Source organism: Podarcis raffonei, chromosome 4, assembly GCF_027172205.1.
Source record: "Podarcis raffonei isolate rPodRaf1 chromosome 4, rPodRaf1.pri, whole genome shotgun sequence".
Taxonomy (NCBI): domain Eukaryota; kingdom Metazoa; phylum Chordata; class Lepidosauria; order Squamata; family Lacertidae; genus Podarcis; species Podarcis raffonei.
Genome location: NC_070605.1, coordinates 99901986 through 99924004, shown reverse-complemented (window position 1 = coordinate 99924004; position 22019 = coordinate 99901986). Strand labels below are relative to the sequence as shown.

The 22019-nt window shown below is 40.0% G+C and overlaps 1 protein-coding gene across 7 annotated transcripts in view; it reads right to left on the bottom strand.

Annotated features, from left to right (window-relative positions):
• The window catches only part of DACH1 (dachshund family transcription factor 1), a 340610-nt gene that overhangs the window by 164496 nt on the left and 154095 nt on the right, over nt 1-22019 (bottom strand). For 6 of the 7 annotated variants that reach the window (XM_053384684.1, XM_053384681.1, XM_053384682.1 and 3 more), the window contains exon 3: nt 2592-2753. The exons of the other annotated variant lie outside the window; for it this stretch is intronic. In XM_053384684.1, coding sequence (XP_053240659.1) covers nt 2592-2753 — 162 coding nt within the window. The remainder of the gene's footprint in view (nt 1-2591; nt 2754-22019) is intronic. 7 annotated transcript variants of the gene reach the window in all.

Genomic DNA, 22019 nt, shown 5'->3' with positions numbered 1-22019 from the left:
CAAGCCGATCCGAGAAGAGTGATGGATGTGGATTAAGCATGCAGTGCGTTTGGGTTTAGATACGTTTGATGCATGAGAAGGTGGACTGGGCAGGCTCCAAATCACTTGCACAGTTGACAAAAGCACATGCAGCGCAGAAGCAAAGGCCAGGTACTATCAAAAACACTGTTCTGTTCTACATTACAAATGGAAAAATATGTGGAAGCAGAGATGTATAGGAACATGCTTACAGACTATCGGGTTCTTCCATATGCTGCATTCGTTTTCGACCTGGATTCACGATGCAACACAGAGGCTGACAATTTTTTGGCTGGAAACATTTGTTGTCACCAGGACCCACACACCTTTCTCCTCCAGGCGGCAAAGTATTCTGATGCTCAGAAAGGCAGCACCATCTCAGAAATCCCCTGCTGCTCTTTTGAGCTCTAAGCTTGGAGCTGGGGGAATAGGAGAAATCAACCCCCTCCCCAAAACAGCTCAGAGCCAGTGGGGCAGAGGCTTGATGTGCAACTTTGTCACACAGACCAGGAGGTGTTCTGGGTTCACAACGCCCCTCGAGTGCAGAGGGCACCCCACACATTTCTAAACATTCATCTCCAGCTTCATGCTGAAGGGACAAGGTGGAATCACATCCGATTGTCCCAGCTTGTAGTTCCAGGTTCAGGATCATTTAGCTAACCAGAACCCATAACCAAAGTGAGGATAAGTGAGGTTATGGATCCCTAATCCAATATCATCATTCTTCTCACCTCATCCTGGGGCTATTTAGACCAAGGTTATTAACAAAACTCTGTTCATTGTGCCTCAGACCCAGATTTATAGGGACAAAAATGCATGGCACTTTAAACACCAGTACCAAAATATCAACCACACTTACACATGTATATGTGTGTCTGTGTGATAACTAATTCAGAAAAATAAAGGCAAGTCCAGAGAAAACGAAGGAAATTGAGACTTGCAGAAAGGATGCTGGAGTTTTAGTTCCATTCTTAAAATCTCTAAATATTAGAATCGTCAACCAATACTTTTTGAGCAAATGCCTGCCTTTTAAATAAATTATCACTTAATTAAATGGCCAAATGTATGTATTACAAAACCCTCAACATGGATGTCTTTTTGGGATATGAAAGAAAGTATAAGAGAGCTTAACATTTAATCAAAATAATATGCACTGCTGGCAAGAAATGGCACCCTCAATAATGCCTTTTATATTTCCTACTAGAATCTAAAAAGTAAGCAAGCCCTATTAAACCTGTCATTTTGGACAAGTCATTTTTCTTCTGTCAATTGCTTAAAGGCAGCATCTACCCGTTCTCCCCCTTTAAAAAATATATTGCGTGGACTGTGCTTCTTGCAACCAATCCCTGCTCATTTCATTCAGCCAAGAATACTATTCTTGTTTCTTTGCCGTGTGCTTCCCCTGCCCCACCCACCAGCACATACCCTCCTTTGAGACCACTTTCAGTGGTGACCATTAAACTTCTGTGTTCATATCTATCTTCACCATTCCCGAAACAGTTTTCCTAAGTGTACCTGTAGCTCCTCAACCCCCCGCCCCACCCCACCCCCGGTTGCTGAAACATTAACAGAAAAAGGAAGGGAAAACTGGCCTCGGAATCTGCTGACATGTGCACATTTGTTCCTTTTGTTCTTGGGCATGGGTTAAATAATAAATATGTACAGGAAGATTCAGAACAAAAAAGTTGTCAAGTTGTCATCCTTAAGAATAACCTCAAAAATTTGCAGAATACAAAAAGAGGAATATATTAGATTGTCATGTCTGCTTTATGTCTACGCGACCTCTGCCATGTACAATGGTTAACAGCACTAAAACTCCGCTTTCAGTTCACTTACTTACATTTATCTCAGAGAGCAGAAGGGAGCCATTACAATGGAATGACCTTAAAAGCTACCATAATTTTAAGTATATTTTAGCAAAGGAAATTTACGACATGTGTAAACACATCATGTTAACCCTGCATCTTATTAGACAGAGAGTCGTGCTAATGGTTCCAAATATTTAACATATGGTGGGGACGGAAGAAGTTATCATTTAGGAATTTATCCATGAAAATTCAATACACAGTGGGTTGGATCCAGACTTAGTCAAGCTTAGGTCCACTCTGGGGATGCTTACATCTGGATCCGAGCCAGTATTTCCAAACTTTGTTTAATGTGTTCGTTATTTCTCTTTCAGCACTTGTAATGGAAGACGGAAATACCCACCAGACTGTGCAGCCTAATGCTTGCATTTCACTGGTCCAGTTGAATTCATCAAGACCAAAACAACCTTGCACCAAATATTTCTCTACTTAACTTGGCTGGGATTGGGCTGTTGAGTGTTTACTTCCGGTAGGACAGTGGGATACTGTGATATTTTTCTGTTTCATATAACCCTACCTAGATTTTAACAATGAAAAGTCACCATCCAAATGTTTTTCTTTTAAATAATATAATAATGGGTCAGCAAAGAACCACATGCAAAAGTAATATTCTTACAATAGTAGCAAAAACAAATAATGCAAGAATCAGTATTGTTATCTATTATGGTATTACCTGTATAAGAATTCTATTTTAGATCGGAAACTTACCCACACTAGAATTCAGATCCCCATTCTCAGACTCTGCTCCGTGCTGATTATTACTGGCATGATAGTTCGACATAGCTTCTAATTTAATTTTTTTCACCTTCATTGCTTCTGCAATGGCTGCATTGGTGGCAGCTGCTGCTGCAGCAGCTGCAGCTGTCAGACCTAAAAAGAGACAGGAATGGAACTAAATTAACTTCTACCAACTTTCCATTGAAATTGATACTCTTCTCGCATCATTTGCCACCAAAAGGAATTGACTAAGTTACTAAGAAGAAAATTCAGCAATACACAATTTGGTGTGCTACATTTTCTTCCAAATTTGTTTACAATACCAAATTCTCAATGAAGGCATGAGTTTTAAAAATAAGAAGTCAGCTGTCCAAAATGTAACCAAATAAACTTAAAAGTCCAGAAGATTGCAAGCTGGGAATGGTTTTTCTGTCAAGTCCTGTTAGTAAAGCTGTCAAACTTGTGTTTTTATCCACTCAGTGGTGGATGTAAGCTTTGGCTCATTACCTTAAGAGAGAGCATGCTAGTTCTAAACCAAGAAATACAGTAAGAATTCTGATTTTGTTCTCAGGCACGAGACACGTTACGAAAATAAATTTGATTCTGTAACTTGTGCACAAACCAAGTTATTTGCTTGGGCTATACCTGTCTCCAATACCTCTTTCTTATTTATGCTTCATTGCAACCTTTAAGTGCACCTTTTTCAATGCTGCCATCCGTTCACTAGCAGCAGGGTCCCCAAAGGAGGTGTTTTTGGTGGTTTTTCCTCATTTGTATCATACTCTTCCTCTAAATCTCTGCCAATAACAAAAACTAAATTACCACTGTAAGACAGCCTTGTTTCGGACATCTCTTAATGGCTATAGTAAAACAAGTGTGGAGAAATGTCTATGTTGTGCCTAGGATCCAAAGTGTCTTCTACTCTTTGAGTGGAAAGTTCTTCTGCTACTAACTAATAAGATTGCCATTTTCTCTTTCCAAATGTAGCCCTTCAGATCGCACTGAAGCCCACTCTGGAAGCCCCCAACTATTAAGAGCTGATTTTCCGGCACTGCGTGCTGTACGGTGAGGAAGAATTAGAAAGGAAGGCCCTGCACAAGCATGTCCTGGAGCCCAAGAACTCCTGCTCTGAGTTAGAGTTTAATGGAAAAGGTGCTTCTGTTTGTCACTAAGACTCAAAGATACAGCATGATGCCAGGGGTTTGTCCAGGAAAGGGCAACATTTTGGTTGGCCACCAATGCCACTCATAATGTGTTGAACCCTGTACGTAACATATAGTCAGAGCAGTCTGTAACACAGCCCAAGCTGTGTTGCACTACAAAGCTAGAGGAGGATGTACTGCTATCCTATACATCTGGCAAATCTGAGCCAATCCTGAGATCCATAAACCATATGGCCCACTAATCATTTGCCATCCTGTGACACTAATGCGGCTGGCAGGTGTGGCTTCGACAGTCAGAAGATACAGGACTGCAGCACTTGTAGTGTGGAACTAAAGCGAAGGAACTGTAACTAGCCCAACCAGGTGCAAAGCTTCTGAATTTGGAATAGAGGGGTTCTATAAAAGCACATTACATGGAACAAAAGGAAAGTTGTGGATTGTGCGCTAGGTAATCATTACCCCCGTTTTTATTCAAACTCATATTGTGTTGTTTCATGTTCTCTAGGTCATTTGGATAAGTGCTGCTTGCCATTAATTAAATTAGATGGAAAAATCAATATATGAGAGCAATTTTAAGATAAGCCCAATAACTACTCAGAATTTTTTAAAAAGTATTTCTTGTTTTCTCCTAGCATTTGTTCCAAAGAATTGTAAACAAGTGTGTAAAAAAGAGAGAAGAAAAGTCAGCCTATTACAGTTGCAGGCAGCAGTTATCATTAATATTCCGAAATTGATAAGCTGTTTATGTCTGGCATTCTTCCTGCTGATTATTCAGTGAGACAGGCCACTTTATAAATATCTCATCACTCCAGCGTCACACAAATTTCATCGACAGTGCTCCTGCACAGCTATTAGCAATATGAATCTAACCATTACAAGAGGGAGGAAAAATCGAACATGTGGCATTAATACGCAGTCCTGGTTCCTAACCATCTGATAGGCAGATGGCGTAAAGTGGATTCTCCAGCTGAAATGAAGGGGCACATCATTTAAAACCTTGTTTGCATTCTAACTGATATCAGTGCCATATTGATATACATGATACATCATGGCAGTATTTGAACAATCTAGTTTGTTTCAGTCATAAATGTTTACAGCCTTGTTTTTTATCTTTAGAAGCATGTTCTGAAGCGCGTATTTTTAATTTATGAAATCTATTGTTTACTTCTGTGGAACCAGGAGATTAGCAAGACGCAGGAATATGAAATTTCCGCAACCACCACAGAAGGATGAATAAAGTACAGGGCGATGTGCTTTTTTTTTCTTTAATAAAGACCGTTAGTAGAGGAATTAAAAAATTAGCTGAGGCATTTTATGCATTAAATGCATTTATTCATTAAACCTCCCAGCTTTTCCCCCCATGTGACATACTTAGAAGTTTAATGCTTTAACACAGCTATTCATTTAAAGCTCTCACTGTGTACAATTAATCTTGTCCAACAATTTAATTCAAAAAGCAAAACATCAAAAAGTAAAGTTCAATTCAACAATCGTGCTTCTGAAGTAATCTTCCCTACTGCTGACAGTTCCTATAGACTCGTCGGGAAAAGTCTGTTCAAGGTGTCTTGTAAGAACAGGGTGAGCCTGAATTATAACTCAATTCAAAGCTCTTCAAGTCTTAGCAGAAACTCAGCTCTTAACCTCAGCCAGACACTGAAAACCTAAAGAAACACACACTGAATGAGCTCTTCTAACAAATCCCCTTCTTCACCACAGTGCTATCCAGCAGAACAATTTTCTCTTCCCTCACACATCTAGGAAGGCTCAGTGCTGAGATTCTAATTTACCAAGTTTGAAAAGGGATAATGTCCGGTCTTCTTTAATATTTTGTTTTGGCGACTAAAGTTCACTTCCAACAAAAATCTCCAGAAACAAAGATAATGCCTTTCTGAAGAATGCTTCTGTAGGAATGTCTCCTCCCCAGTGAATCTCTTTGAAGTAAGTATGTACTTACTTTGAAGCAAGTATGTATTCTATGATTCTATGCATAGGGCTCAAGGAAAGCCATTCTCAGTGATGATACTACAGTCTGCAGTTAGCCACCTAGGGCGCCCTGTCAAGCACATCATTAATGACGTTGAAGGTGCAGGGTGAAAATTGTGGTGGTGGTAGTGGTTAAATTCCACTGCTACTTTTTGAACTATTTCTGTTGCTTTCACTGTTATAGTCCAACCCATCTGCTTAAACTGTTCTGATTTACTAGGAACAGGCTATTTTCTGATAGCTGTCACTAATCTTTAGGATACAGGTGCTTCACTAACATTTCTAAAGTGAGTGTAACATGTAGTTAGGACAAGTAGACTAACTAAAGAGTACTTAAAACCGCCTGTGAGGTAGCTGGTCACAGAACTAGGAAATATAATATTGGAAGTGGAGTAAAGATGATACTGATTAGTAATAGTGGAAGGGGTGGGTGGGGTGTTTTCTTTAAAATGAAAATGCAAATCACAAGAACACCCCTACTTTGGGCGGAGGGGTGAACTGTTGGAAAGTGTAGTTTGCTGGTTTCATCTCTCCCGATTATTGTAATTTGTGCAAGGTTGAAGCAAAATTGAAAACTTTTAGTCTGGATGCTATAGACTCCCCTGTGCAAAGAAATGAATTTCTCCTGGGGATACCCAGCCGGATGGGCAAGGTTTAAATAATAAGTAGTAGTAGTAGTAGTAGTAGTAGTAGTAGTAGTAGTAGTTACTAAATGTATGGAACTGCTCAATGATTGCCAGATATTCATTGAGGAAATCCAGCCTCTTTAAAAGCCCCAAAGCAGCTAGAGAATATCTAGTATTTTTCAACCCTGTTCCTTCGTCAGATGCTTTACCGAATTTTCTGCCCCACCTGCTGCAGCAAGTAGTTTTAATTTTGTCTCGCAGCGGGCAGGGCAGAAGAATGGGCACAGGTTCTAAGGGATGGCTAGGCATGAGAATGCCAGTTTGGGGGTAGGATAAAAGCCAATATAACTCACCAAACAATTACTGCAGCAATTGCATCCACTATAACCAGAGTTTTTAAAGGACAGAGTCAGCTCGTCAGGTTGCTACTTGGTAATTTAGTCATGCTGCATAGCAACAAGTCCAATTGATTTTGATGTCACTTTCTTCGAAATAACAGTATTATTTCGCAATTCAAATGGAACTAATTCTTTTTTTTCCTTTGAAAACCCCTTCTAGAGACCTCATATTCAACTCGGGATCCATGTAGTCCCTGTGTAATGACGATCTAAATAGGCCATAGAAGACAAAATAATTTTGCTTTTGAAAGCAGATGATTACACATACGTATCTATGTGTGTTTCAGCAGCAAGTTGTATGCAATACAGAAAAAATAAAAAACCCATGCAATTTCAACATGACTAACTTTCTTTGGATCAAAGTCGATAGGTTTAAAATATTTTTAAAACAATTTGCTTTGCTTTCAAATCAATATTAAGATAAATTCACTTTCATGGAAATTAATAACTTACTTCCATATTTAGAAGTATGGACGCGGGTGGCGCTGTGGGTAAAACCTCAGCGCCTAGGACTTGCCGATCGCATGGTCGGCGGTTCGAATCCCCGCGGCGGGGTGCGCTCCCGTCGTTCGGTCCCAGCACCTGCCAACTTTGCAGTTCGAAAGCACCCCCGGGTGCAAGTAGATAAATAGGGACCGCTTACCAGCGGGAAGATAAACGGCGTTCCGTGTGCTGCGCTGGCTCGCCAGATGCAGCTTGTCACGCTGGCCACGTGACCCGGAAGTGTCTGCGGACAGCGCTGGCTCCCAGCCTATAGAGTGAGATGAGCGCACAACCCTAGAGTCTGGCAAGACTGGCCCGTACGGGCAGGGGTACCTTTACCTTTAAACCTCTTAAAGATTATGAACATTTTTCTTCCCATAGTCAAATTTGCTTAGGCTGAAATCTTACGCATGTTTCCATAGCCCCAAGGAATTCAGTATAAGTAACTTCTGAGTACACCTACATAGGGTTGCATAGTAAAATTCACGACACTCGCAAAGTTGTTGAGCTTCTCGTAGGAAGTCCTCAAAATTGTTGAGCTTCTTTGAGCTGTTTCCACTGCTTTTTCCATCGCACTGCCATACATCCCATTTCCCCAGCACCATTTTTACACCCGAGAACCAGGACATGTCAGGAATTTTCATGACATATGGCAAGCCTAGGATTGCACTGTCGGTATATTTATCCATTTGCGTGATTTACTTGACTGCTCTTCATCAAAACAACCTACGGCTGTTTACAGTACATCGTGAAACAATAAAATACAACCATACCATTATAATAATGGATCTCAAACTTTTTTCCCATTGACCACTTTAAAATTGCTTATGGTCATGGTGAACCACTTAAGTGTTACTTTTACCTGTTGTAATGTGGTGTGCTAGATGCTGTATGATTTTTTATTGCATCTTTATTGCTTCTTTTATTTCTTAGATTGTATATTATTGTTACAATTTGCATTCTCATGGAAAGCAAATCGTCATACAATAAAATACAATCTAAGAAATAAAAGAAGCAATAAAAGTGCAATTAGTGTGGACATACCCGACCATGTGAATGAAGCTCATGGAACACAATTTAGGAAGCCCTGCATTACAATCAATAAAACATTAAAATCAAAATTTACATACCATACTAACAGTCCAGCAGCAAGTAAATTAATATAAATAGCCTAGCACAAGCATCAAGCTGTCCCAAAGGCCTGAGTAAATAGATTACTCTTTAGCAAATGATGGCAACTCAGCATCAATGATGTTCAACTCACTTCCAAGGACAGAGGGTTCCACAAGCAAAGCACCACCACAAAGAAGGCCCTACCCCATCAATTACATGAGTTAATCCATTCAATATATACTTTGCAAATCCCTTATTTCTCTCTATCCAATATGCTACCCTTAAGGCCTTTCTTGGGCTCCATGATCACTGCAGATGGTGACAGCAGCCACGAAATTAAGAGACGCCTGCTTCTTGGGAGGAAAGCAATGACCAACCTAGACAGCATCTTTAAAAGTAGAGACATCACCTTGCCAACAAAGGTCCGTATAGTTAAAGCTATGGTTTTCCCAGTAGTGATGTATGGAAGTGAGAGCTGGACCATAAAGAAGGCTGATCGCCGAAGAATTGATGCTTTTGAATTATGGTGCTGGAGGAGACTCTTGAGAGTCCCATGGACTGCAAGAAGATCAAACCTATCCATTCTGAAGGAAATCAGCCCTGAGTGCTCACTGGAAGGACAGATCCTGAAGCTGAGGCTCCAATACTTTGGCCACCTCATGAGAAGAGAAGACTCCCTGGAAAAGACCCTGATGTTGGGAAAGATGGAGGGCACAAGGAGAAGGGGACGACAGAGGACGAGATGGTTGGATAGTGTCTTCGAAGCTACAAACATGAGTCTGAACAAACTGCGGGAGGCAGTGGAAGACAGGAGTGCCTGGCGTGCTCTGGTCCATGGGGTCACGAAGAGTCGGACACGACTAAACGACTAAACAACAACAAAGGCCTTTCTATTAATTACATCCTATTGATTGTCACAGTGGTTCATGATGAGATGTTCTTACACTGATCTTCTGTTGTAGGGATGCTTATTTGCTGCTCCTGGGTTTCTTTTGTAGCATCCCTGCCTTTTTAAAATCTCATGCTGTAATCTTATGTACACTTTCTTGGTACTAAGGACTATTGGACTCGGTGGACTTGCTTCTGAATAAAAGCACAGAATTACAGTGCTAGGCTGCAATCCTAAAGGTAATTATGAAGTAAGAAAATAGCACTGAAAATCAGTGGCACTCATTTTCACTTTTTTATTTAAAAAAGTCTAAAGGAACATATCCAATTGCTTAAAATAACAAAACACCTTCAGCAGTATCTTGTTTTCTGATTAGATTCAATGGAGTTTAACTAAGTTTACTCAGATTTTAACTACATATAATATACAGAAACCACCAAATAAAAGACTACATTTTCTATGCAGAGTCTGAAATATTGCAGATGTGCGTACAGAATCAAAACAATTCAATTAAGAGTGTAGATTTCTTTTTAACAGTCATCTCTTCAAAAGCAATAGATTTTCAGTCCTCATTCAGTCTGTTGCATTATTCATTTCATGTGCAACCTCAAGCTGGACCATAAATTGTTACTTTATCTAATCAAAGGCGACTTAACTCTACAGAAGGTCAAAGGTTTAATTTTGTGAAGTATTATCTTACGCTATGAGTTTAACCGAAAAATAGAAGAAGAAAAACAGCCAAGAAACTGGTAATAAATGAACCTTTATAGCCTCAGGCATTGGTCTAGTTAATAAAGTTTCATTGAAGGTTTCTTTCAACTGTTACGGACAAGAAGGTTAAAAAAAAACTTAAATTACAGCCATGTGTGACTTTTAAGACAGGAATTCTTTTTTATCTGAACCTCCCCAGCCTAGAAGTAGGACAAAGAAATTATCTTCAATTTCTTAACCAAAAATGCATGCTTTTAAAAAGATAAAAAAGCACAGATATATCTTTAAAATAAAAATTTTAAAAACCAGCAAAGGTCAACTTTTGAAAGGGAGAAATGCTACTTGCTGACAATGAATCTTGTGTACTGATCTTTTCAAGCCATGTTTCCTTAAAATGTGTAGGGATGCATTTACCAATCTGTATGGAGACAAAGAACTGGATCACTTCCAAAAGGGAAGACTTAGGATGATTCTGTCCATGTTTCCTTGAATTCATTGAGACTTAATTCCAAATAAGTTTGCACAGGGTATCAGATAGGGGAAATGCCATTTTGCCTTCATCAATTCTTCTTCTGAATAAGCATTTATTTCTGGGATTTGTATGTCACACTGTAATATAAAAGTTCTCTGGCGGCTTACATCCCAGAATAACATGCAAACCTCGTCCATGTGCATCAAAACACGTCAGCACCTTGGATTTAGCTTTCAATATGAGGCCTTGCTCAAGGTGTAGTACAAATAATTTAGTCATAAATGTGGATAGTTCCTTGGGGATTATATAACACCTACTGGTAGCAGAGCAGCTGTACACATGTGCGAGTCCATAAGCATCTAAAAGACAAACTCCAAAGAATGGTGAACATCATCATGACCTGCTCACTACTGCATGCACAGGAACATATTCCCTATCTAGTGCTACAGTTTGTTTGTTTGTTTATGTTGATGTCAAGCCTTAATGGACTTTCCTTTTTTGGCACACTTTCCAGTGTTTCAACTTTTCTTTCTAATGCATGGACAGGCTATTATTAAGGCATCATACATCTAAAAATAAAAACTGCTAAAAACATGGAAAAAATGCTCATTAAAGACCAATTAAACATTGACAGAATTAAAGCTATGTAAAACTATGCACAGTTTTAAAAGAGCTTTGGACAAAGGTGGCGGATCTCCTTCCTTGGAGATTTTGAAACAGGGGTTGGGTGGCCATCTGCCAGAGATGCTTTAGCCGTGATTGTTGTATTGCAGGGTGTTGGACTACAAGAGCCTTGGGGTCCCTTCCAACTCTAGAATTCTATATAAAAATGTATAAAAACCGCGCCAATAATTACAATAAAAAGAGAACGGCATTCGCCCTTCATTAAAAGCAGTCAGTTCCCCAAATCCTGTTGGAACAAGGAAGTTTGCCATTTCAACAAAGAGGGAGCCAGTCAAGTTTTCTGGTGAGGGAATTGCACAGGCCACACCGTTCGTCACTCTTGTATACCTGCTCTGAATACCCAACATCCTGTGCCTATTTTGCTGCAGGCTGAGGGTTTCACCTCTCTGCAGGGTCACCCTCATATTCTTTCTGGGTCTGGATGTACCGTATTTTTCGCTCTATAAAACGCACCAGACCACAAGACGCACCTAGTTTTTAGAGGAGGAAAACAAGAAAAAAAATATTCTGAATCTCAGAAGCCAGAACAGCAAGAGGGATCACTGTGCAGTGAAAGCAGCAATCCCTCTTTCTGTTCTGGCTTCTGGGATAGCTGTGCAGCCTGCATTCGCTCCATAAGACGCACACACATTTCCCCTTACTTTTCAGGAGGGAAAAAGTGAGTCTTATAGAGCAAAAAAATACGGTACCTTCCTCCTTGTAGGTCTGTGACAAGGTTACACAGGAAATGTACTCATGTGCAGCTGCCCAGGCAATGAAGTGGGTGTTTGGGGCTGGATCAGTCTTCCTGATATTGTGGGCATATATGCGCACAGCAGAAATGTTTCAACAACAGAGGTACAAAAGATATCACCAATAAGCGTAATTAGACACACACACACACACACACACACACACACACACACACACACACCTTGCATTTCAGTTATACAATACAGTCAGAAACTGATAAATAACCCCAGAACCATTTAACACATCCTCATCCGTTAAATTTAGTCCAATTTTTACCTACATGGACACAATTAGTTAATTGTAACAATGCTACAATTCAGAATTACTGAAAGGACATGTTCGTGCCTGCGACTGCAAGTAATAGAGCTAAATAATCGTAATCTTTCTATCACCAGGAGCTTTTGTTGTTGCTTTTCCCTTCAGTCCTGCTAATCCACAGCTTAACACAGAATGTGAGGCAATGGTCCTTTGGCTGAATTAATGTCTAAACACCGCTGCGCAAGTGTACTAGCCTGGAAGATGCATAACACTGTTCCTTTCACATCCCCAACCTTGAAAACACAAATGGCTGGTAAGTAAATAAGGTGAAAGGTAAAAGTAAAGGGCCTTCCTGCCGCAGTGGTACCTGTTTATCTACTCGCACTGGCATGCACCTGAACTGCTAGGCTGGGAGGAACTGGGACAAAGCAATGGGAGCTCACCCCGTCACGCAGATTCAAACTGCCAACCTTATGATCAGCAAGACCAAGAGGCTCAGTGGCTACCCATGTCCCTTCCGGTAAGTAAATATATAAAGTGAAAAGGTCTACTCACCTAGATAAAAAATATGCCAGTGCTTAACTTTCCAATGTCAACCCCACGGTCTAGAATGACTCTGCAAAACGGGAGCTTTTCATTTACCACAACTGACCCAACCCAAGTTCCCTAGAACATGCGTACAGATGCCGGACAATCTCATAAAACGAAAACAAAATAACAAGAAGCAGTGCAGACTTAGAAATGACTAGAAGCTGGGGTTGCCAACTCTCAAAATAAAATGCACTAGTATCTTGGCTGGGCCTGGAGCAGAGTTCAGGGCAGTCCAGCCGCGGTGCTGGAATAGTGCACAGTGTTTTCAAGCTAATCTGCAAAGGTGGTGGCAGCCCAACTTAAAAGTTGCCTGTTAGCCTAAGATGTGGCACTTCAGTAAGTTCTTAATGTCTCAAAGGCAATGAGATCTGACAGGCCTTTAAGAATCGTGGTTGTAAGGAAACTGAAATAGAGCACATGCCTTTATTTTAGGGATTGAGACTGAACAGGTATATGTTAGGTGTAGGATTTTTCATTTAAAAATCAAAAGCAAGTGGAAATTGTCTTATTTGAAGATACAGAAACTCTTTTATGGATGAAGGCACACCTACTCGAGCAATTTTCACTCCACTATTTCAGACTGCCTGTTTTCATTCCTCAGTGGCACGGATTCAATAGTTTTATACAGTAGGTAACTATGGTTAGAAACCATTTTAAAGATATAGTAGTAGTAGTAGTAGTAGTAGTAGTAGTAGTAGTTGTTATTTATACCCCGCCCCTCTGGTTTCCCCAGCCACTCTGGGCAGCCTCCAACAAAATATTAAAATACAATAGTCCATCAAACATTAAAAGCTTCCCTAAACAACGAGATACCCAAGAGTAAGGTCCACTGAACTCAGAGAGGCTTGCCTCTGTCCAGACGTGCACAAGAATGCATTATAAATATATTAATTATGGGTGTCTTTCAAAAACGTTTACGCAAACGCGCAACAGATTTGTGCTCATGCAATGGAACTTTCCCTTCTCCTCCTCCCCCTGTAGTTCCCCAGGCCGCTAAAATCCGCTGCAGGGGAAAGGAGACCCAACATTGATACTTACCCCATGTAATAACTGTGTACACCAAAGGAACAAATACTAGCATTTTTCCACCTCAAAGTGTGACTTTATCCTAGATTGACAGCATTACTATAATTATTGTGAGGTATAAAAAATAATGACAATGAACACTGAACAAATACAGTGTTGGGTTTTTTTATCCAATAAGAGTCCTCAGCACTTGATGCAATCTTCCTACCCACTAATGAAATCTATTTGCCTATTTTCTCTACTGAAATTAGAATCATGGTGCCCTGCCTAGTTTACTCCAACTTTGTAGAATAACACTTGACATACCTTTTTTTTTTTTAATCTTGGAAAACCTATGGCGATTATAGACCCACAGGAAAATATATTACACAGATGGCTTCCTATTCAGTAAATCATCCTTTTTCTGGAGAGGAAATTAACCTTGGATATGTGCTGATGCATTCTACAATTCACATTTTCCTCTTTGCAGCATTGATAAGGCACAATTGATTTTTTTTTTAAAGGAATGTTACATTTAACATTGCAAGAGAGAACACTGATGGCCTAAAGAAAGGATGTACATCTAACCAAACAAATGAAAACGCCTGTTAAAGGACAGCTAAAGATCAGACATCGTTTGTAAAGAGAGTTAAGAGGCAAACCTTCTTTCTCATATAAGTTTATAGCATTAGCCGTCTGAATTATGGTTTGCATTGCTTCCTATTACTTTTCAGCGTAACTGAAGATAAACCAAAAAGTAATAGCTTGAGGGGGGACGGGGGCCTTATTTATACTAAACTCAGACTGTGTGTGGTCAGACACGGGGGGGGGGAGTGTTGGGACTTTGGAAGTGACCTACAGTTGCTTCTTCTAGAAAACAAGTAGTGAGATATGTCAGTGAAAATGACTGTTATTTTTAAGAACTGTGGTAGAAGGATCCCTTCTAAAAATCACCGTCTAAAATATTCACTCCCTCCTCCCAGTCTGTGCTTATAAATCTCCAGACCCAGATGCAAAATCATAGAATATATATTTTATTGCAGCATTTGGTTTCTTGATGGATAATATCAGCAATTGTTTTGGCAGCTTCAAAGTTGCCTCTAGGTAAGATACATGGTTAAGCAAGCAATGGTTTGCTATACAGCTTTCTATGTGGCTTATGGGTTTTATAAGGTATCAGAGACTGCATTCATATCACATCCTAGAACTTTCCCATACCAGTTCCGCCCCTCGGGCAAAATCATGGTGAGCTTCCATGGTCCCATGTTTTGGAAGACCTCACATAGTCACACAGCTTAAAATAGTTTTGGCACTGCTAACATGGCACTGGCACCCTCTCCCTTCCTCTGGGCTACCTCACCCAGAATGCCTTGCTCTCATGAGGACAGGTCAAAGGGAAAGGCGAGAGGCAGAACAATGTTAAACCATGAAGAGGGTGAGGAGAAAGACAATGAAGAGGAGTTGAGGTGAAAGCAGGAGTAGTATTCTGGAAAGCCCTGGGACCAATTGGGCAGGTGTGTAACCAGTGCAATTTCTACTGGGACCCATTCGCTCCCACGAACAGCCCAGCCACATACCTGTATGAAACTATTGTGGAGTTTTGCACTAGAATGACGATCCTATTCCCCCAGTGCTGTGTATGTGTACGATAGGATGTAGTGTGAATTCTGTTAGTCAAGACACCAGCCTCCTCTGGCAGGAGGGAACACTGCTGGAAGGGGGAGACTCTGCTATAGTGGAGGGTTAATGCTCTGTCCAAGCAGGTACAGCCTGTGGTAGGAAAGGTAAAGGGACCCCTGACCATTAGGTCCAGTCGTGGCCAACTCTGGGGTTGCGGCGCTCATCTCGCTTTACTGGCCGGGGGAGCCGGCGTACAGCTTCCGGGTCATGTGGCCAGCAGGACTAAACCGCTTCTGGCCAACCAGAGCAGCGCACGGAAACACCGTTTACCTTCCCGCCGGAGCGGTACCTATTTATCTACTTACAATATGTGCTTTCAAGCTGCTAGGTTGGCAGGAGCAGGGACCGAGCAACGGGAGCTCACCCCGCCGTGGGGATTCGAACCACCGACCTTCTGATCGGCAAGTCCTAGGGTCTGTGGTTTAACCCATAGCGCCACCTTACAGCCTGTGATAACCAGCAAAAAAAAGCAGAGTGTGTTCGGTGATCACTGTACCAACCTGAAAATGTTACAGGGGGAAAAGAGAGAGAGAGAGAGAGAGAGAGAGAGAGAGAGAGAGAGAGAGAGAGAGACGCAACTGCCCCTCCTTCCGCCCTGGCCAACAGGGCTGCAGGTGTGGTGGGGAATCCAAGATTGCTTTGTAAGTTACTCAACAAAAACCAAAGTTGTTTCTCTGTGATTAAATGATATGTTTTGTTTTTATCTGCCTTTTTTCCCTGCTGTGCATTGATTATCCAATTTGTTCCCTGTGTTATAACAACTCATAATTGGGAGTAAGAAAAGCTGGAGCATGATAAACACACTGAATTAAAGTGTCATTTAGGGAAGGGAGAGAGTTGGAACAAGTGAACATAGCATCTTAAAAGCAGTGGTTTTTTTTTAGATAAAATGAGAATATTGCTAACTTTCCATCCTTGTCCCAGTAGCCATAATTTCTGTGGCTCTACTTTCTCAGGCTTTACATCTCTCCTCACATTTCATCCTTCTTATCTTGGAATAGGTAAAAATTAGAGTCACTGAATTCCTGGGTTCTCATAAGAATTTGCAAACTGCTATGGAATAATAATGCTAAATATTTTTAAAAATAGGCTGCCATTGTGTGACTACAACTGTATTCATGCGCAGACTTTAAAAGTAATTCCCACATATATAAGATAGAGCTGATTCTGCTAATACAAGGGTGAGAAAGCTCCAGCCCTCGGGTCATTTTAGCCAAGTCACGCCCATTTATGATATCACGCCTGGGGCAGGTAAAAAAACCTGGCTAAACTGAAAGAGGTCTAACTTGATGTCAACCCTCTAGATCAGTCTTGCCCAACCTGGTGCCCCCTAGATGTTTGGGACTACAACTACCATGCCAGAGATCTGGGATGGAAGTATTCAAAAAATATGGTGGGCACCATGTTAGAGAATACTTGTTTGATGACATTTGTCCTCATAGCTTTGTTCAAGTTGATATATAGTTGGGCACACACTGGTTAAGAGCCAAGGAATTTCACATGTAATTATCAGTGCTTCAAAATGTTGTTCAGTGTTGCAAATTCAGAACGAGAGCCCCTATCCCAGCTAAAATGTAATCTGGTGGTGAGGTATCTGTTGTTCTCCAGATGTGGCTGGACCACAACTTCCATAATCCCTGATCATCGTTCATGCTAGCTAGAGACGAGGAAAATTGCAGTCTGGTCCAAAAACATCTGGACATCCACAGACTACCTGCTGTAATCAATGGGCTTTGACAGAGGAAACTAATAATGCAATCTGCTTTCTGATGGTTTATCCTAGAAACCTGAGTAAAAATAAAATAAAATGTTTATTTTTACCTCAGATGCCAAAGTATCTTGAGGTAATTAAGACCAAAGAAATTTCATATGTATGGAGTTCCTTAACTTTTTGAACTGAAGTTCTTGGTAGCAAACTAAATATTTTACCCACTTAAATCCTGAAGGCAATTCAAAAGTTGGAGATGTCTCTTAATATGCATACAACATTTGATTTTGGACATTACATACAAGTGGTAATAAGCAGGTTAGATAGTTACTGTGTGGGCTTATAGTTTCATATCTTTCATATTTAAGTAAGGGGACTGTAAATTCTCACTTCATATTTCATGCATGAATAATAGGATCAGATTTGTTCATTACCAAAATCCTTATACCGGAGCTACTGCCATATATCCCAGAATGTGGGAAAGATAATCACCCCTAGGTGAAACATGTGTGTGATGGAGATAGAGAATGTGTATCATTGTTAACAGCCGATTTAAGGCTCTAATGTTGACATTTTAAGTTCTGAACAGCCCATGACCCAAATATCTTAAGAGGATGACTTCTGCCCCACCATCCTGTCCACTCTTTAAGATCAGGGGTCAGTGACCTTTTTCAGCAGGGGGCCAGTCTACTGTCCCTCAGACCTTGTCGGGGGCCGGACTATATTATGTGTGTGGGGGGGGGAGAACGAATTCCTATGCCCCACAAATAACCCAGAGATGCATTTTAAATAAAAGCACACATTCTACTCATGTAAAAACATGCTGCTTCCCGGACTTCTGCGGGCCGGATTGAGAAGGTGATTGGGCCGGATCCGGCCCCCAGGCCTTTGTTTGCTTACCCATGAGACTCTCCTGGTGGTCCTGGCCAAGGATGAGGTCAGCTGAGTCTGGGCCAAGAGTAGGACTTTATCTGTGGCACTCCAAAACTTTGGAACGACTCCTCCACTGAGGTATGTCTCAGCTCAACACTTTACTTTTTTGGGTGGTGGGTGAAGATAGATGCATTTTTTTAGGCTTTTGGAAGTAAAGGGGTGCATTCTGTCTGAGTTTAGCTTTGCACTGTAGACTCTACTATTTTATGTTGTTCTCTTATTTTAGTTTAAGCCAAGTTTATTTTGCAGTAATGTTTTACTCGGTTTTAGAATGTTTATTGATATGCTTTAATATGTTGTCCACTGCCCAGTGACTGAATGGTGAAATTCCTAAATAAATAAAGCTCCACACATTACCAAGCAACAACTATTTTGAGTAAAGATCTTTCTGTGCACTTATTCCCAAATCAGCAGGCTGCAGATTGTTGTCCTGGATTATACAGAACGGGAGAGGAGGGTTGGGAGCGTATTTATTCTTCAGTTCAGTTCTTTCAGACACTGAGGAGTAAGTAGGCGAAAACAAACACTTCCTAACAGTGAACTGCTTAAATATTATAATATACTGTAATAGAAGTAGCCCTTTACAGAGCCATAATGTCTGTAGATATTAAGTTTGATGATAATACCTATATGGATTTTTGCCTGTTAAAGTAATGAAATTGGATTACATGAATCAATTCTTTGACTATACAGCAGAAGCTGATATTGTTTCTGCTATGCTCTGTGGAAATGCCTTCTTCAGATGACATTGGCTGAAAACACTGCACCATGTGAAAACCCCATAGATAACATGGTCTAGTATAAGTGCAGGATCATAGCCATCACTGGTAGGTTCTTCTGGCAGGACTGATCTACGAAATTCATTTAGTGACAATTCAAGCAAACATACATCAAGTGAGATGAACTTTTTGATCCCATGGAAGGTGGTTTCTTTAAAGAGCATCTGACACATTTTATTTTATTGAGCTGAGTTCTACTAGTATAGCGCTGAGATGGTGTGGGGGTATGCAACTAAAAATATTCTTGTTAATAAATTAATCTGTGCTTTCAAAAAAATGAAATCATAAAATTTCTTTTTAAAATCAGTATTTGGAGAATTCTTGTGGGGGAAAAATACTTTATGATTTTTCTAAAAAGAATCCTTTACAGACTTAAAAGTAACTACAGTTAAGAGCCATAAAGCTATGGCCACAATCCTATACACATGCACCTGGGAGTAAGTTCCACTGAAACCAATGGAGCTAACTTCTGAGAAGGCATGTATAGATTTCTTTTTCTGGGGGATGAGGGGACTAATCTGTTCCACTACTGCCATTATTTTAATTGTATTATGAACACAGGATCTGAGAAGCATGTAAAACAAATGGCGATTTCAAACTTTGATGTAATCAAATCTCTTGAAGACAATCATGCCCAAAACAAATAATATATTGAACTGTAAAGCAAAAGTTAATTTGCATGACGAAACATCAATAAATTTGCAAATCAGCTATCTTAATAGGGAGGACAACAGTTGCATGATTCTATCTATACTTGTGTTCAGAACTTATTGACAGAATATACCAAGTACTAGAGGTTTCTCTCTGCAATACCAACCTACACATTTCTACATAATTCCATTGCCCATTGACTTCATTACCAAGAACCTGGAGTAATTATACAACAGAGTTTCTAATGATGAGGTCCCAAACCAATGCTTGCTCTCTTCCCCATGGAAAATATCTTCTATAGCGAACAGTGGCTGTAGGATTCAAGAGGAGGGAAAACAGATACCATAAAATATAATTAAAAATTGTGGAGGCTGCATATGACAAGAATAACCATAAAAAACAGATACAAACCAGCTGGCTGTTAACAACTTCTGAGTTATAAAAATCTTAAACCTGCTGTAAAGCACTCGATTCGATTTACATAACCACAGAGCTGACATTCCTTTTAGATTCCTCTGTTGGGGATTATTTTGACATGTTTTAAAGCAGCATAAAAAGCAACTGTGAAAGGAAGACATGTATCATCTTACATAAAAATTCATTTCAGTCTTAAGACTGGGCTTATACACCTTAATCCGAACATCTCAACTGGAACTGGAAAAATATCTTGGATGCTACCAGTACTTCGATTCTATTACATTATTCCTTTGGTGGTCTTATTTTTGATAGAGTCGATAGACAAAGAAAATCTATATAGTCACAGGCACTTATATTTCAGCGCAATTGCAACCAAAAGAAAAAGAAAAATGACCTGCTCTTCCACATCCAGTTATAGAGTACTATGGCGCATGAGCTCTTAGATGGATTACATTTGTTGTAAGCTTGAGCTCCATCCCCTTGCTAAAAAGCATTTCTTAGGAGCCTAATGATGCAGGCAGCATTTTACAGGGCTAACACAGCTCGCTATAGGGAATTAAAATAAACAAAATAAAATAAAATCAATCTTACATTGAGTGAAGTTTTGATGTATAAATGCTGGCAGCTTACATTGCCCTCAGCACAAAATGAGTTTTGCCATTTGATAATTTGCTTGATTCACTGTGCTGCCTCACGCAGGGCATTTTATGCCTGATTTATGTTTAATCGAGTCACCTGCTTAACGTTAAGGAGGGTCACAGCTAGATAGAAGGGTTACAAGCACAGAGAGCTTTCAGCATCTCCCCATTTGACATAAGAAATGGGTGTAGGTGCCAGAGGTCAAGGCTTCTTTATTCTTATTTAATGTTCTCTATGGAATATTGCATAAAACATTTATGTACCATGGAACCAATTTGATTTCTCCATGGAACACAGTAGGAAAACATGCATTAAGGGTCTCAAAACACACAACGAATAAAGTAAAAAGCAATCTAGCCAAAGAAGTGATTGTGTTACTGCCAGCTTATATATATAATGTAACTGAAACTGTTCGCCTTTTACACACCAAAGCACTGTGGTACTGTAAAGATTTCTTCAGCTGTCACAAGTATAGGTAATTTGTTACAGATTAGAAAAGCAAATGAGATATAGCAAATGGAGTCACGCGTTCATCTTTGTTTCTACAAAATTTACTCAAATCTGCGTGAAGGGGGGCAGGGAGAGAGTTCATTGTAGTTTCTCATGTTCTTCTTGAACCACCACTAGTATACTGGCAAAGTAAAATGTATGATTAACAAAGTTGCATTTTCTGAACCATCTTAGCTTGGAGTGACTTAAAAAATATTAATATTCATTGTTTCCCAAATATTATGAAAAACTATTCAATGTCCCCTGCTACTGTTGACTAGATTGCTGTCTTGCCATCATTATTTAATTGAATTTACAATACAGTCCTTTGAGCATAAGTTCCAGGCAGGACCAGTAACCAATGGGCACAATATAATGCACATGAATAGTGCACACACCATTCTGAAATCCCTTTATTTCACACACATATTGCAAACTGCTACAACTGAGCTATTCTTACAAAAGAATATAATATATCAGAACTCTTATTAAACAATAGGCACACCGCCCAAAAATCAATTTACCTTAAATTTATTACCCACATTGACTCCTGTTAAATTATCTCTCAATCTACTAATTTCCAGTAAGTCTTTCTCTCCCCCAGGATCCTGCAGATGTACAAATTTTCCCAAGACCATCATCCAAGCACACATGCAGCTATTCTTAACAGCTGAAATAAAGCAACGAAAGATTAATATATTTTAAGTCTGATGTATTCTGAAATACTACTTAGGCCTGAACTCTTGTCTGAAAACTCCCATGAAATCCAAGTGAAGTAATAATTCGTTTAATTCTGGCTAATCGACCCTTGAATTGAAATACAAGCAGCTTCTGGTTAACTCATCTAGGAATGTCAAAGAACCTGCATCCACACAACAAACAATATTATCATCCCCTAAATGCTGATAACTCCTCAGAAGGAAAAACAAAGTCCAAAGCAGAAAAATCACCAGAATCCTGTGTACCCTCAATGGTATTTCCAGAGACTTCAACATTACGTCAGGCTGAATGTGAT